Below are 17,998 nucleotides of genomic sequence, written 5' to 3' on the forward strand. Positions count from 1 at the left end.
ATTTTTTCCCAAAAAAGTGCGCTTGTAAGACCGCTGCGCAAATACGGCGTGACAGAAAGTATTGCAACGATCGCCATTTTATTCTCTAGGGTGTTAGGATAAAAAAAATATATAATGTTTGGGGGTTCTAATTAGAGGGAAGAAGATGGCAGTGAAAAATGACATTAGAATTGCTGTTTAACTTGTAATGCTTAACTTTTAATACCAACGGCCACCACCAGATGGCGCCAGCTTACACATCTGGTGGTAATAACTTGTAATACCAACGGCTCACCACCAGATGGCGCCAGATCCCCAAAAAAGTCGTCCAAGCCAAGTCGCCAGGACCCTATTTCTAGTCGCCATGGCGACCTGGCGCCCGGGATTTGTCGAGCCCTGTCTTGGGTCATGGTTTTGGTTCACCCAGAAGAACATAGCACTCTAGCACTAGTATCTGCTGGGTCCAGGGCCCGGATTCCAGACAAGGCCAGGCCTCGGGGCGGCAGTGGGTACAGGGGCGGCACTGCGGCTGAGAGGAGAGGACACTTTTACTTTCATATCGGGAGTTCCCCCCTGTCATGCGGATGGTTAGAGGAGAAAAAACAGAGGGAAGAAGAGGTAAGATAGTTCTTGGCAGCAGCACCCCCCCCTTCCCACCACCCCCCCCCCCCCCCCCCCCCAGTAATTTTGTCATTTTCAGCAGCAGCACCCCCCCAATGCTCAATGTTATTTTTGGCAGCAACCCCCCCCCCGGTTCCCAGTGTCCTGCCGAAAAAGTCCCCCGGCGGATAATGTCCCCCCTGTACTGCGCAGGCGGGGGCGGCATTGAAGGACCTAGCCTTGGGGCGGCAAAGGGAGTAAATCCGGGCCTGGCTGGGTCACATGTTTTCAGGTACGTGACCCAGCCAGGCCCGGATTTACTCCCTTTGCCGCCCCAAGGCCAGGTCCTTCAATGCCACCCCCGCCTGCGCAGTACAGGGGGGACATTATCAGCTGGGAACTTTTGGACCTGCACATTCACAAGTATGGGAGCAGGGGCTCCTTGTGCCCAGGGTAGTAATGACGGGCACAAGCAGGCTATGCTCCCTCTTTCTAAATAAAGTGGGAAAACTGTCCTTTTTTCCTGGCTTGCATCTTTAAAGGGAAAACTAGTGTGCATTAGGTCTGCAAATTTTTGTCTGAATTTCCTCCGCCAGCACAAGTGTGAAAATCTGCCTGCCTTTCTGCATGCCAAGCAAGCAAAGCTTGAAAAAAAAGAAGTAGAAGGCGGGGGGGGGGGGGGGTCATAGCTTCTCAAGGTGGTTGCCTGGGGGAAGAAGAAGGCACTGAACGTGGCAGGGGTGTTAGCTTGACCCCGTGCCATTGAGCTAAAAGCCTTTTGCCGGATAATAAAGAGGTTCTGCTGTGTCCCAATGAGATTTCCTTCCAGCCAGGAACCTCGGAGCAGATTACACAATTCATCTGCCTTCGAAGATAGCCGCCCTTTGTTCCGTGTGCGCCGGAGACACTTTGACAAATTCACATTGTGACTGTGTATCGAGCTGGCCTTTCCCGTGTAAGTCATTTGCATGGGCGATGTTCAAGCAACAGAATGTGCCCGCGGCGGGGGCGCCCCCTCCGACTTGAGTTTGCAGGCCGCTTCCGCTCGGCGTACCTCTTTTGGCTACATGGCAGAAAGACACAGAGAATTTCAGAATTCAGAACACTTTATTAATCTCAAAGGGAAGTAATTAAGATATAGGGTGAAGAGTTCTTCCAATCCTGGATATGCTCAATACATTTTTGTTCAGGCATCATCCAGGGTCACCGTCTACTGAGATGCTAGCTCAGAGATAACAGAGTCAATTAATTGTTCCCTCCAGGTGCCCTAAGGGTCGCTTTCATAATAAACAGGCTGCCTTAAAGTGAACCTGTTCCCAGACCATACACACTTCAGAAACAACAGTAAAAGCACTTTGAAACAAGTTCTCATTTACCTCTGTAGCTATAGAAGAGGAGAGATTCATCTTCAAAGTTCACACAGGCACTTTAAAATATGTTTTTTGTTTTTTATATATATCACTTTCTATTGCATTAGAATCTGGTTTAGTAAAAACATGGAAGATGTTGTTAGAAATAGACTGAAACTGACTTTAGAGTGCTTATTGTGACCTCTGAGAACATTTTAGAATGAATTACTTCACAGTACAAGCAGCTAGAGAGGTTAGGGAATGACTTATTCTAAAGAACATTACTGCTTGTTTAGATTATGGAAATACGTCTGATGCCTCCACACTAGAAGGTGGAGTTTCTGATAATGTGACCACTGTGATTGGCTGTCACAGCAGTCACGTGATGGGGAGCCCATCCCACCAATGCTTCCCATTGTAAATGGAGATGGGGAGCTGTTGGTGAAAGCTTGGTCAATGTGCTGGGAGCGGGAAGTGAGCGCACTTCCAGTACACAATAGCAGAGCCCCATGAATGCATATATGTGGCCGGCAGGTGTTAAGGCCCAACCGCTATATATATGTGTTACACGATAAAACAAGTTCATGTCGATTCGCTGGGCACAGGTGCACTTTAAGGCAGAGCACGTGGCTTCCATCCAATTTGGCCTTAGCTGTGACAGTACAGCTGCCCAAAGTTAGTAGCATGTAATCCGTGACTGGGTTAGGGACCGGGACTGATGTGAAGGGCTTGGTGTTTCCTGTAAACTCCTGAAACTCATTCTAACTCTATGTCTGTCTCTCCCTCTTGCAGGTAACATTATAGGCTCCGGTATCTTCATCTCCCCAAAGGGTGTCCTGGAACACAGCGGGTCTGTGGGCTTGGCGTTAATCATCTGGGTCCTCGGGGGCGGGGTCTCTGCCCTGGGCTCCATGTGCTATGCTGAACTTGGAGTCACAATTCCTAAATCTGGAGGTGATTATCAATATGTCACTGAGATTTTTGGTGGGTTAACAGGGTAAGTAATAGATAATCGGTATCTGTTGTTCTGAACATGCATTGCCTTCCTCTAGGGCTGGGTCTGTTTTGTCACTTTTTATGGATGCAAGAATGGGCATTGGCCTATGGGCTGTGGGTGCAGACAAGCCCAGCATTGGGAGGGGTTAAACAGTTACTCTCTGATCTACAGGGAGCCAACTGTTCATTTTACAAGTTGGCTGAAAACGTCCTTATGGGTTAGCCGTGGCTCTTGCCATGAAATGTAACTTCTTGATGGTATGGGGCCCTATTCCCTCCCCCACCACCACCCTTCCCATTCCTACATTACCTGTGGCTTAACTGTCCTGATAGAGTAAGGCAACATAAGAGTGGCAAAGATATAACATGAGTCCAGTAAATCTTTACTGAAAAATAACAGAAGGTCGTAAAAAAAATAGCCAACACATTTTGAAGGTTCACTGGTCCTTCATCAGGGCTTGTGGCAAAGGCTGGACTGGGACAAAAAATGTGACCCTGGACTTCATCCAGACCGTCCCAGGGCACAACACATCAGGGTACAGTGCACATCAGGGCACAGTACAGAGCTCAGCACATCAGGGCACAGCACATCAGGGTACAGAGCCCAGCACATCAGGGCACAGCACATCAGGGTACAGAGCCCAGCACACCAGGGCACAACATGTACAGGGCACATCAGGACATGGAGCACAGAGCACATTCGGACAATGGGCACATGGCACATCAGGGTACAGCACATCGGGGTACAGGGTACAGCACATCAGGGTACAGAGCCCAGCACATCAGGGCACAACACGTACAGGGCACATCAGGACATGGAGCACAGGGCACATCCGGACACTGGGCACATGGCACATCAGGGTACAGCACATCAGGGTACAGAGCCCAGCACACCAGGGCACAATACGTACAGGGCACATCAAGACATGGAGCACAGGGCACATCCGGACACCGGGCACATGGCACATCAGGGTACAGCACATCAGGGTACAGGGTACAGCACATCAGGGTACAGAGCCCAGCACATCAGTGCACAACACGTACAGGGCACATCAGGACATGGAGCACAGGGCACATCCGGACACGGTGCACATCAGGGCACATGGCACATCAGGGCACATTGTTTACCAGCCAGCATGCAGAGTAGCGCAGGAAGCGTGTGTAATAAGTTCTCGCTCATGTCACGCTGTGGCTGCTCCCCTACGGCATCTCCTCTCTTCTCGTCCATCCCAGATGATGTCACAAGCAAATGGGGATGGATGAGAAGAGAGGAGGGGCCGCCGGGAAGCAGCGTGACATGAGAGAGAACTTATTACATGCTTCCTGCACTACTCTGCATGATGGCTAAATCTCGCATCTACCCGTCAGGCGCCAGCTGACGGCGATTGACAGGTAGATCGCCGTGGACCTCCGACTGGCCCACTGAGCCATCGGCCCACCGGGAATCCCCCAGTAGTCCCGATGGCTAGTCCATCCCTGGCTTGTGGTAAGCTGAGCTGGAAAAAACACAATATATCTGTGTTTGGACTAGTGTATCAGCAGAGCCACTCGGGTCGCTAGTCAAGCAGATATCATGTACTTATTCTGGCTCAGTTTATCACATATGCATAGGCGAGAGCACAGGGTGTGCCAGGGGTGCCCAGGCACACCCTAATCTCTCTGTGCAGCACACATTCCCCCTACTGCCCTGGCTCCCATATCCCCCCCCCACCAGCTTCCCTCCTCCCCTATTGGCTGTTGCTCCTGGGATGTTTTAGGAGTGGGGAAGGGGCCAGTGGATATGTAAAATCTCCCCAATAGGACACAGACAGCTATAAAAACCTCATAAGGGCGCTAAATAAAACAAGTGTTGTAGAAGTCATGTCATTGTAACCCAGGGTTTGACAAATTTGCTTGGAATCTAGGAGCCAGCTAAAAAAGTTAGGAGCCAGAAAACGCGCCCCGTCCCGACGAGCTTGCGCGCAGAAGCGAACACATACGTGAGCAGCGCCCGCATATGTAAACGGTGTTCAAACCACACATGTGAGGTATCGCCGCGATTGGTAGAACGAGAGCAATAATTCTAGCCCTAGACCTCCTCTGTAACTCAAAACATGCAACCTGTAGATTTTTTTAAACGTCGCCTATGAAGATTTTAAAGGGTAAAAGTTTGACGGCATTCCACGAGCGGACGCAATTTTGAAGCGTGACATGTTGGGTATGAATTTACTCGGCGTAACATTATCTTTCATAATATTAAAAAAAATGGGGATAACTTTACTGTTGTCTTATTTTTTATTAAAAAAAGTGTAATTTTTTCCCAAAAATTTTGAAAAATGACATTAGAATTGCTGTTTAACTTGTAATGCTTAACTTGTAATACCAACGGCCACCACCAGATGGCGCCAGCTTACATCTGGTGGTAATAACTTGTAATACCAACGGCTCACCACCAGATGGCGCCATTTTGCCCACCTTCAAAGCCAAGTCGCCAGGACACTATTTCTAGTCGCCATGGCGACCTGGCGACAGGGATTTGTCGAGCCCTGTGTAACCTATACTGTATATATTTCTTAAGGAGAATTTTCAATATTACCTGTCACCTGTATATCATAGGCACCACATCCCTTAATTAATACAAGAATATAAAGAAATTGAAATGGGATTTTCCAAATGCATAAACAACACAAAAAATATATAAAAAAATAATTTTATTTTTACATAATTTAGTAAATAGATAGAATATAAAATCCATCATACAGTAAAATGTGGTTTCAGATATGCATACAGACAAATTTCTCTACATGTTTCGCCATTCGATTTGGCTTCTTCATGAGTTTTTTTGTCAAGCACTACTGAAACACAAAATGAACAAAAACAAAGAATACAGACAATAAATATAAAATGAATATAGAAATAAATAAATTGAATATATAAATATATAATATTTATATATAAATTTTGTATTTATTGTCTGTATTCTTTGTTTTTGTTCATTTTGCGTTTCAGTAGTGCTTGACAAAAAAAACTCCTGAGGAAGCCAAATCAATTGGCGAAACATGTAGAGAAATTTGTCTGTATGCATATCTGAAACCACATTTTACTGTATGATGGATTTTATAAATAAAATTTATTTTTGATATATTTTTTTGTGTCGTTTATGCACCTGAATAGTCCCATTTCAATTTCTTTATATTCTGTATATATTTCTTGTTGTATTACTTTGTTCTGTTATTTTGTTATTAACATCTTCAACAGTACTGTCCCTTCTCATGGTATGGTGTCGGGAATTTTCTTTAAAGCTGAACTCGGAGGAAAGTTCCCTTGCAGTGGAGCTATAAATGGATTCTTGAAAAGAAAATTTTAAGAAGAATTGTCTAATACAGTAGTACCTTGGATTACGAGCATAATTAGTTCCAGAAGTATGCTTGTAATCCAAAGCACTCATATATCAAAGCGAGTTTCCCTATAGGAATCAATGGAAACTCAGATAATTAGTTCCAGTGTCACTGTGGGCGGGTCTTTGACGTCCTCTGCAGGTCCTGCATCGTATTGGATGACTTCAGAGAGCTGCGACCAGTTGGGCAGCGAAGGGAAGAGGCTTCCAGGGAGTGGAAAGAGCCTGCATAAGTGAGGAATAAGTACATCACCGTGGGCCAGATTCACGTAGGAGCGCGTATCTTTGTTCCGGCGTAGCGTATCCTATTTACGCTACGCCTCCGCAACTTAGACGGGCAAGTGCAGTATTCACAAAGCACTTGCTCCGTAAGTTGCTGTGGCGTAGCGTAAATTGGCCGGCGTAAGCCCGCGTAATTCAAATGTGGAAGAGGTGGGCGTGTTGTATGTAAATCAATCGTGACCCCACGTAAATGACGCGCTTAAAGAACGGCGCATGCGCGCGCATGCTCAGTGTCACGTCAAATTTTTTCCCTAAGTTACGCCGGCTCAATGCCTGTGACGTGCAACGTAACCTACGCACAGCCCCATTCACGTACGACTTACGTAAACGACGTAAGAAGATACGCTTGTGCCGACGTCCACTTTGCATTGGCTGCGCCTCATATAGCAGGGGTAACTTCACGCCGGACGTAAGCCTAATGTAAACGGCGTAGCGGGCGCAAGTACGTTCGTGAATCGGCGTATCTACCTAATTTACATATTCAACGCGGAAATCAACGGAAGCGCCACCTAGCGGCCAGCGTAAATATGCACCCCAAGATACGACGGCGTAGGAGACTTACGCCGCTCCTATCTTGCCCAAATCTATGCGTAACTGATTCTATGAATCAGGCGCATAGATACGACGGCTCGAATTCGGATTTACGACGGCGTACATGGAGATACGCTGTCGTAAGTCCATCGTGAATCTGGCCCCTTATTCATTGTTCTGTTCTCGCCACACGTTTGCGCCTGGCGTATATCAGCCTAGCTCAACATGCTTAAACCTTGCATCCTAAATAACCAGACTGTCTGTAACTTTGAAACTTTATTACGATGAACAGGAGGTGGCCATATAAGATGCGTATGAATAATGGTGAAAGTAGAGATAAACAGATAAATGAACATATAAGAATTATATAAACACAAACAAATGTCTACTAGGCATATAGATAAACAGTCTTTATCATACCAGCGATGCTGCCTTAGGAGGACCGGGACCTAGGAAACATGTGGTGCAGGCTTAGCTGACTCCATGTGGAAAAAATAAAAGAGTTGTGATAGGAAGTGATGACAGTTTTCAATAACACGACAGGAAATGTACATTACCATAGAACATTGCCCATCAACAGTCCTTTGTTAAGAGTGGCATCTAGTGGATGAAATTTGAATTACAAGTCCAGAAGCTATTACTGCATTTCCTTGTAGGCCAAAGGCATGACATTCATCATCTGCTAGTCAAAATGAGCAGGAATGCAGTCATTGCAAAGGGTAAATCTTTTTTTCCCCAGAGTTCAGCTTTAATAAGACACGCCCCTGAAGAACAGGCAACACCAATGGCTGGCCTATGCTAGACCTATCATAAGTCCTGGCCCTTCCCACCTATGAGAACACAAAACCCTGCGGGTCTTACTTGCTGTGAATGTTGTATATAGATCAGGATATTCTGCCTCCTGCCCTGACTCTCCTCCGCTGACTCTTGCAGGTTCCTGCTTCTATGGAGCGCCGTTCTTATTATGTACCCCACCAGCCTGGCAGTCATAGCACTGACATTCTCCAACTACGTCCTCCAGCCTGTGTTCCCGGACTGTATACCGCCGTATGACGCCACCAGGACCCTCTCCTTGGTCTGTCTGTGTAAGTTTCACAGGTACATAGCTATAAGTTGGGGACAGAAAAAAAAGAGCTCCCATCTAACTTATTTAAGCCAAAGCAGTGTGCAATACCGGGTTTGGCCTGAGGTGGGGGGGGGCGCCGGAGCTGAGCAGAGCCTGCCCTGTTAGGAAATGCTTGGAAAATTTCGGAAATACTCTGTTCCCGAGTTTTTTTCAAGGTTTTCCGAGTTCAGTCGAGGTGTCCTCAGGCCTTTCCAAGTTTCTCTGATGCTCTCCGGCGCTGCCCCCCCCAACCTCTGGCCACGTGCGGTACTGCATGCCATTGAAGTCAATGTGGAACAAATTATTTTTGTTTCCATTGACTTCTATGGGGAAACTCGCTTTGCGAGTACTTTGGATTACGAGCATTCTCCTGGAACGGATTATGCTCGTAATCCAAAGTTTCACTGTATATTATACATTCACATCAGTCCCTCAAGAAGCTTACAATCTAAGGTCCCTAAACTCACATTCATATATTAGGGCCAATTTAGACAGAAGCCAATTAACCTACCAGTATGTATTTGGGCTTATGCCATAGTGTTAGCCCATGCCCACCATCCAGAAGGTGTCCCCCGCTCACCTGAACAGTCTCTCTTTACTTGCAGTGCTGCTGACGTGGGTGAACAGCTCCAGTGTCCGGTGGGCCACGAGGATTCAGGACATCTTCACAGCTGGGAAGCTCTTGGCCTTGGGCCTCATCATAGTTGTCGGCTTCATGCAAATATATAATGGTGAGGATTATTTCATTGTTGTTTCAGAATACAAAATAATAGTAATAAAAAAATCTCCGAAAATTATATCAGCCTGACCACCAACATTCCCCAGGATTTGCCCACAGGGTGGCCCGAATCCACACACTGGAGTGGCCACCTCACCTGTACGCACTCACCCCCCCCCCCCCTCAATCCTGTATATATGTCAGCCCCCTCACACCTGTGTATGTATATATATATATATATATGTATAATATATATATGTCACCCCACACACACACACCTCTATATATGTCAGCCACACACACTCACACCTGTGTGTGTGTATATACAGTATGTGTGTGTATGTATATATATATATATATATATATATATGTATATATATATATATTAGCAGACCCTCACATACACACAGTGCTGTGTTTTGACTTAGGCTGAACAACGGACCCTGCAGAACCACCAGGGACCCCGTACAGCCACCAGGGACCCGGTACCCCGAACAGCCACCAGGGACCCCGCACAGGGTCCAGGGATCCTGCACAGCCACCAGGGACCCAGAAACCTGCACAGCCACCAGGGATCCGGCACAGCCACCAGGGACCCCGCACAGGGACCAGGGACCCCGCACAGCCACCAGGGACCCGGCACAGCCACCAGGGACCCCGCACAGGGAGCAGGGATCCCGCACAGCCACCAGGGACCTGGAAACCTGCACAGCAACCAGGGATCCGGCACAGCCACCAGGGACCCCACACAGGGACCACGGACCCAGCCACTAGGGGCCCTGCACAGCCACCAGGGATCTCGAATAGCCACTTGAGAAGAAGGGGGTGGAAAATTTTAGATGGAGGGGAAGCGCTCAATTTTTTTCTTTACTAGGGCAGCACAACACCAAAATACACCACTGCATACACAACACTATACACACACACACACACACACAAGGCTCTGGCCCCTCTCTGTACACAAACAGCACTCCTCCCTTTCCCTCACAGCCCCTACTTGTAAAGAAGGTCTTCCTACCTGGTCCCAGGTCGTTTTCACAAAGCTGACATGTTGCTGAGAAGTACAGTACAGGTCACACGAACGATGAACATGCACATAGTTGCCAGAGGTGGCAGTAAAGAGCTCAATGTCTGAGCTCAGTGACACGAGAACAGCAGAAACTGGGAGATGGTTTGTGTAATGCACAGCACGGCTCCCCTCCTGCCTTCTTCTGGCCCGCGCGGGCCCCTTACACTTGTGACGGCTGTATCCCCTGATGGCGGCCCTGCGTGTCAATAACCTGAGAGTTTTTACTATATGGCAGCAAACATTCCAAAGTTGAGTCCCAGTGGAGGACTTTATGTACCAGGTTCAGCATCCAATCATGAAGGCCATATGCTCCTGGGTAACAATCATTGCCCACGGGTTCTATGATCATGAAATTAACTCTCAATTCAATTGTTAATAATACCTGGTGATCCTACCATGAAGGTCCTTGTTCAGGCATCATCTCCTGTGACGAGGTGACAACCCTCTGTTCCTGTTAATTGTACTCCTGCGGTGCCACCCTGTCACACTGCCTTTTAATGGAGAAAACAAGTGGACGTTTCAACACATTATACAGGCATGGTCCACCGTTGTCACCTTCAGAAAACTCACTCTGGGAAATACCATGCAGCCAAACTAGGGCTTATTTTCGGGGTAGGTCTTATAATGCAACCCTCCTGGAAAATAACTCTAGGTCTTATTTTCAGGGTAGGTCTTATTTTCGGGGAAACACAGTATATTTAAAAATATGGCAATGGTTTATGATGCACACAGCAAACCTAATGTCACCCAATTAGGGATTTTCTCTACTTTATCTCTTCAGTATCTACTTCCTGAAACATCAATTTTAGGTAAACTGATCCTTTAAATATCTGAATAAAAAGCTGCTACAGAAAAAACTGCTATGCATTATTGAGGCTGTTATATATATTATTTTTGTTGTATGTTTACCTTCCAACAGGTAACTATGAAGAGTTAAAACCGAGCAATGCGTTCAATTTTTGGATGACCCCCTCGGTGGGGCAGTTGGCGCTGGCCTTCTTGCAAGGCTCATTTGCCTTCAGCGGCTGGAACTTTCTGAATTATGTGACAGAAGAGCTGGTCGATCCCAGGAGGTACTTGTAGCCTAATCCTTATTGTGTTCTGGAGGGAGGAGATACAGAGTGGACCTTCTTGAGATGCCCCCTTCAATCTATTGATTGTCTCCTGTTAATACCACATCATACAAAGACATTGTAGACCCTTGCGTTCTTCCAACCTTGTAGTAAAAGTTTGGGAAAGATCCTTTTTTGTAGAATTTTGGTGACATTTTTTTATTTATTTTTTAGGGTGGTCCTCCAATTTAATTGTCATTGGGGGAGCATCTTACTCATGGCCATGGTGGAGAACTCCATATTAATGGTCATGGGAGCAGGGGGACTTCATAATAATGCCCACGAGAAAACTCCATATTAACAGCCATGGGGGAGAACTGCATAGGGGAACTCCATTTTAATGTCCATGGTGGAGAATTCCATATTAATGGCCATGGGAGCAGGGGGACTTCCTAATAATGCCTATGGGATAACTCAATATAATAGCCATGGGGGGGACTCCATATAAATGGCCATGGGAGCAGGGGGACTTCATGGTAATGGTCATGGGCAACTCCATATTAATGGCAATGGGGGTGGGGGGGGGGGGACACACACCATATTAATTGCCATGGGAGCAGTGGGACTTCATAACAATGCCCATGAGGGAAATGCATATTAATTTCCATGGTGGAGAACTCCATAATAATGGCCATAGTGGAGACCTCCATATTAATGGCCATGGTGGGAACTCCATATTAATGGCCATAGTGGAGACCTCCATATTAATGGCCATGGTGGAGAACTCCATATTAATGGCCATAGTGGAGACCTCCATATTAATGGCCATGGTGGAGAACTCCATATTAATGGCCATAGTGGAGACCTCCATATTAATGGCGATGGTGGGAACTCCATATTAATGGCCATAGTGGAGACCTCCATATTAATGGCCATGGTGAAGAACTCCATCTTAATGCCCATGGTGGGAACTCCATATTAATGGCCATAGTGGAGACCTCCATATTAATGGCCATGGTGGAGAACTCCATATTAATGGCCATGGTGGAGAACTCCATATTAATGCCCATGGAGGGAACTCCATATTAATGCCCATGGAGGGAACTCCATATTAATGGCCATAGTGGAGACCTCCATATTAATGGCCATGGTGGAGACCTCCATATTAATGGCCATGGTGGAGAACTCCATATTAATGCCCATGGAGGGAACTCCATATTAATGGCCATGGTGGGAACTCCATATTAATGGCCATAGTGGAGACCTCCATATTAGTTGCCATGGGAGCAGTGGGACATCATAACAAAGCCCATGGGGGAAATGCATATTAATGGCCATGGTGGAGAGCTCCAAATTAATGGCCATGGTGGAGAGCTCCATATTAATAGCCATGGGAGCCGGGGCACTTCATAATAATGCCTATGGGATAACTCGATATTAATGGCAATGGGGGGGGGGGGCGTATTAATGGCCATGGGAGCAGTGGGACTTCATAATAATGCCCATGGGAGAATGCATATTAATTGCCATGGGGAAGAACTCCATATTAATGGTCATGGGAGCCAGGGGGACTTCATAATATTGCCCATGAGGAAACTCCAAATAAATGGCCATGGGGGGAACTTCATACTTTTGTCCCTTAGGATTAGGGGGACTTCATACTAATACTATTAGGGACCGCTATCTTAATGGCCATAGGAAGGGGGGGGGTCCTGGGTTTAGATTGTGAACTCTGATGACCCTCTAAGCACTATACACATTGTTTCTGTCTTCCAGGAATCTACCTCGTGCCATATTTATCTCCATCCCTCTGGTCACCTTCGTCTACACCTTCACCAACATCGCTTACTTCACGGCTATGACGCCGGAGGAGCTCATGTCATCCAATGCCGTTGCTGTTGTAAGTAACCCCCCCCCATCTATCCACCCCCAGTCAGGAACCAATCATAGTGGGCCTCGGTTATCAAAGCACCAGTAGCTAGAACTGTCTGTGCCACCCTTAACAACCTCCCAATATACCGTGGGAGGATGTGGGAATGAACAGTTGATTTATGCCCACAAGGAGATGGCAAGAGCAGAACGTGCAGAAATGGGGGGGTTTCTTTCCGAATTATGGTGCTGGGTTGTTGGGTGTGTGTATGGGTTTGGTGCATATTGGTAGAGGTTGACACCACCCTGCAGAGTCTGCCGTTCTGCCCCATGTGCCACCCCCCAGAGATTGCTAATTGGGTTGGAGTAGGGAACTTTGGCTCTCCGGCTGTTTTGCAACTACAAGTCCCATGAGACATTGCAAGACCCTGACAATCACAGGCATGACTCCTAGAGGCAGAGGCATGATGGGATTTGTAGTTTCACCACAGCTGGAGGGCCGAGATTCCCTACAGTTATACCCATTTGCAGTACACTTTCACCTTTCTTCTCCTTTACCTTTTTTTTGGGGGGAAGTTAATCTAAAGCCTCGTACACACGATCGGACTTTCATTGTCGGACTTTTCCGTGGATTTTGGTCCGAAGGGGCGTTGGCCGTGAACTTGTTCTGCATACAGACGGCAGAACATTTTCAGCCAACATTCGCCAAATCACGTGGTTTTCCAGCTTTTTACCGCCACCCTTTGGGCAACTTCTGCTATTGTTGTCTGATGTTTAGTATTGGTTCTGATCATACGTGTTTGTACTTTGGATTTTAGTCCGATGGACTTGTGTACACACGATCCGATGATCCTCCATTGTTGCCGAAAAGTTTGAGAGCATTCACAGCGAACATTTGTCCGATGAAAAACCGAAAACAAATTTTCTGCTGGAGCGTACAGACGGTCGGATTCTCCGATCAAACGCGTCCATCGGACAATCGTTGTCGGAATATCCGATCGTGTGTATGGGTCTTAAAGCTGATAACGCTAATATAAAAGCATTCTAGCAACTTGCAATACTTATAAAATGTTACTGCTTTTGCAAGGCCCGTACACACGATCGGATTTTCCGACTGGGAATTGTGTGATGACAGGTTGTTGTAGGAAAATCCGACCGTTTGTACGCTCCATCGATCGATTTTCCGCCAACAAATGTTGGTTAGCATGCTTTAAAATTTTCCGCCAACAAATATGTGTTGTTGGATTATCCGATCGCGTGCACACAAGTCCTTCGGACAAAACTCCAAAGTACAAACACGCATGCTCAGAAGCAATGCTCACCATAGCACAACATTAGCAGAAGTTGCCCAAAGGGTGGCGCTAAAGAGCTGAAAAAACACGTAGTTTTGTGTTTGTTGGCCGACAATTCTTTGCCGTTTGTATGCAATACAAGTTCACGGCCAACGCCCTTCGGAGAAAAGTCCTACGCTTTGTCCGCAGAAAATCCGATCGTGTGTGCCAGTTTTTACACATACAGTTGAACCTCGGATTACGAGTATAATCCGCTCCATGAGAATGCTCGTAATCCAAAGCACTCGCATATCAAAGCGAGTTTCCCCATAGAAGTCAATGGAAGAGAAGATAATTCGTTCCACATTGACTTCTATGGCATGCAATACTGCATGTGGCCAGAGGTGGGGGGGGCGCCGGAGAGCCTTGGAAAAACCCCGAAAGGCCCAAGGACAGCTCGGCTGAACTTGAAAAACCTTGGAAAGGCTCAGGAACTGAGTTTTTTCGAGGATTTCTGAGCATTTCCGAATGGCTCCAAACAGCTCCGACCGACTCCGCTCGGTTCCGGCGCAGCCCCCCCCCCAGGCCAAACGTGGTACTGCACGACGCATTGGCTTGAATCCTGCTCGTTTTGCCAGACAACACTCGCAAACCGCGTCCGAATTTTTTGAAATACATCGCTTGTATTGCGAAACGCTCGTTAACCGCTTTACTCGCAATCCGAGGTTCTGCTGTATGTAGGTACAGTGAGATAATTAAAGCCCAAATTAAGCAGCTAAATAAAAGTCCAGATGCATCAAAACAAAGTGTGCGCAAAGTGTACTTAATTCTACTTATATAGAAAGCAGCCACAGCTTGAGTAGAAAAGCCTGTCCCCCCGCCAGCGTGCAGAAGGGCCCTTGCTCTCTGGAAGCAGTGGTCACTCTGCAGACGTCTCTGGTGTGCCTCCTGCTGAGTCAGACTTATAAATGCAATTGGCAAATCACATGCTCTCTGATTGGAGAGATCTAGCTGTGACAAGCAGGGGATCTTTGCAGGGAGACCACTGCTTCCCCAAGGAGAGTGTAGGATTCCCTCTCTGCAGGGACAGGCTTGAGGCTGCTTTCTAAAGAAAACGGTAGGATTGCGATCACCTTTTTGTTTTCGTTCATCACATGGAATGGATTGAGCCAATTTGGAAGTTCATCTGGTAGCTCTGCACTGTGCTGGTAATGGGGAGTCTGGGGAGAGATAATGAAGATTTAGGTAAGTGATGGCGATCGGATCGGTCAGTAATGAGATCGGTTGGGTTATAGTGCTGCACGTCCTGCTCTTTGCCTGATTGATTTCAGGATCCCTCTGCCCCAAAGTGATATTCCAGCTGTCCGGAGTCAGTCCCAACTTCTGATTCTTCTCCTGCCTACCCAGAGTATTGGGTGTCACCCACCTGTAGGTGTTCCTGTTATATTGTCCATAATATAAAATGATCAAAAACTCAGCACAGGGATGGTGGGAACCCCTCATAATGGGCACGGCAGGTGTACAGACCCGGGAACTCAGCACAGGGATGGTGGGAACCCCTCATAATGGGCACAGCAGGTGTACAGACCTGGGAACTCAGCACAGGGATGGTGGGAACCCCTCATAATGGGCACAGCAGGTGTACAGACCCAGGAACTCAGCACAGGGATGGTGGGAACCCCTCATAATGGGCACAGCAGGTGTACAGACCCGGGAACTCATCACAGGGATGGTGGGAACCCCTCATAATGGGCACAGCAGGTGTACAGACCCGGGAACTCAGCACAGGGATGGTGGGAACCCCTCATAATGGGCACAGCAGGTGTACAGACCCGGGAACTCAGCACAGGGATGGTGGGAACCCCTCATAATGGGCACAGCAGGTGTACAGACCCGGGAACTCAGCACAGGGATGGTGGGAACCCCTCATAATGGGCACAGCAGGTGTACAGACCCGGGAACTCAGCACAGGGATGGTGGGAACCCCTCATAATGGGCACAGCAGGTGTACAGACCCAGAACTCAGCACAGGGATGGTGGGAACTCCTCATAATGGGCACAGCAGGTGTACAGACCCAGGAACTCAGCACAGGGATGGTGGGAACCCCTCATAATGGGCACAGCAGGTGTACAGACCCAGGAACTCAGCACAGGGATGGTGGGAACCCCTCATAATGGGCACAGCAGGTGTACAGACCCGTGAACTCAGCACAGGGATGGTGGGAACTCATAATGGGCACAAACTTTGCAGCATCAAGCAAACACTGAATATCAGCTTTGGGCAGAGTGGCCCTTTAGATCAGGGGTAGGCAACCCAGGGCCCTCCAGCTGTTCCAGAACTACAAGTCCCATAATGCCTCTGGGAGTAATTGTAACTGCCAGCCTTGCAATGCCTCATGGGAAATGTAGTTCCACAAGAGCTGGAGGGCCCCCGGGTTGTCTACCCCGGTTTTAGACCCTGTAAGTGGCTCTTTAGACCCTGTAAGTGGCCCTTTAGACCCTGTAATTGGTGGCCCTTTAGACCCTGTAATTGGTGGCCCTTTAGACCCTGTAAGTGGCCCTTTAGACCCTGTACGTGGCCCTTTAGACCCTGTAATTGGGGGCCCCCCTGGATAAGCAGGGCCCTGTGTGAGCTGTGTACATTGTGTCTTTCATGCCAATATCTCAGCCTCTCCTCTCCTGTTGCTTTAGACGTTTGGTGAAAAGCTTCTGGGCTATTTTTCCTGGATCATGCCAGTTTCAGTGGCACTGTCCACATTCGGAGGGATTAACGGATACCTCTTTACCTCATCCAGGTCCGAGGGAGTATGATCTAACCTCGTAGTTGTAGCCTCTAACTCCCCGAACCAATCAATGGACTCTAACGACCATAACCGCTTCTGTTGTTGATTTTCAAAGACGCAAATTGCGCTTTTCACACGCACGTCACAATCAGTCTGGGGGGGGGGGCTGTGTGTGTGTAACCAATCACAACCTTCATTGTTCAATCCCTTCCACCAATCAAAAACAAACATTTACATATGGAGTACGGTGAGGCCTTTAAGGACCAGGCGATGTTTTTATTGCTGTCTGCGCCTTCCTGTCCTGGTGACACCCAATCCCACATTTTATGTGCAGGTGTCACAGGAACAGGAAGTGCATAAAAATCTTCCTAATGGGGTCACGGCGAGAAATTACGACATGACAGAAATGTTAACTCTTCCTGCTCTATGCAAAACTATTAGGGCCCATCCACCTCTGGCCGCATGCGGTATTGCATGCCATAGAAGTCAATGTGGAACAAATTATCTTCTTTTCCATTGACTTCTATGGGGAAACTCGCTTTGATATGTGAGTGCTTTGGATTACAAGCGTTCTCCTGGAACGGATTATGCTCGTAATCCAAGGTTCCATTGTATATATATATTTATTAAAAAAATTGCACCCTTTATTTGCACTGTATATGGTATCCCACAGGGGCGGACTGACAACTCATGGGGCCCAAGGGCAATAGGCGATTATGGGGCCCCGGGCAATAGGAGGTTATGGGTCCCCCAGGCAATAGATTATGGGGCCACACAGTATAAACACTAGGGTGACCACATTTCAAAACTACCATTCCCACATACACTTTATGGCCACTAGATGGTGCTGACTGTCATAGCAAATATGCATGTTTCTTTCCACCATCTAATGGCCATATTACAGTATTTTCCATATTCACGTATACTCCCCCTATGGCCACTAGATGGTGCCGACCATCATAGCAAATAAGTATGTTCCTCAGTGCCATCTAGTGGCCATAATGCAGTATTTTCCACA

At 47.4% G+C, this 17,998-nt stretch overlaps 1 protein-coding gene across 1 annotated transcript in view; it reads left to right on the top strand.

Moving 5' to 3' along the window:
• Positions 1 to 17,998, top strand: part of SLC7A10 (solute carrier family 7 member 10) — a 47,985-nt gene that overhangs the window by 17,233 nt on the left and 12,754 nt on the right. Inside the window, exons 2-7 of the mRNA XM_040329443.1 lie at positions 2,721 to 2,925; positions 8,047 to 8,198; positions 8,824 to 8,949; positions 10,925 to 11,078; positions 12,834 to 12,957; positions 16,889 to 16,992. Coding sequence (XP_040185377.1) covers positions 2,721 to 2,925; positions 8,047 to 8,198; positions 8,824 to 8,949; positions 10,925 to 11,078; positions 12,834 to 12,957; positions 16,889 to 16,992 — 865 coding nt within the window. The remainder of the gene's footprint in view (positions 1 to 2,720; positions 2,926 to 8,046; positions 8,199 to 8,823; positions 8,950 to 10,924; positions 11,079 to 12,833; positions 12,958 to 16,888; positions 16,993 to 17,998) is intronic.

Source organism: Rana temporaria, chromosome 11 (genome assembly GCF_905171775.1).
Source record: "Rana temporaria chromosome 11, aRanTem1.1, whole genome shotgun sequence".
NCBI classification, from domain to species: domain Eukaryota; kingdom Metazoa; phylum Chordata; class Amphibia; order Anura; family Ranidae; genus Rana; species Rana temporaria.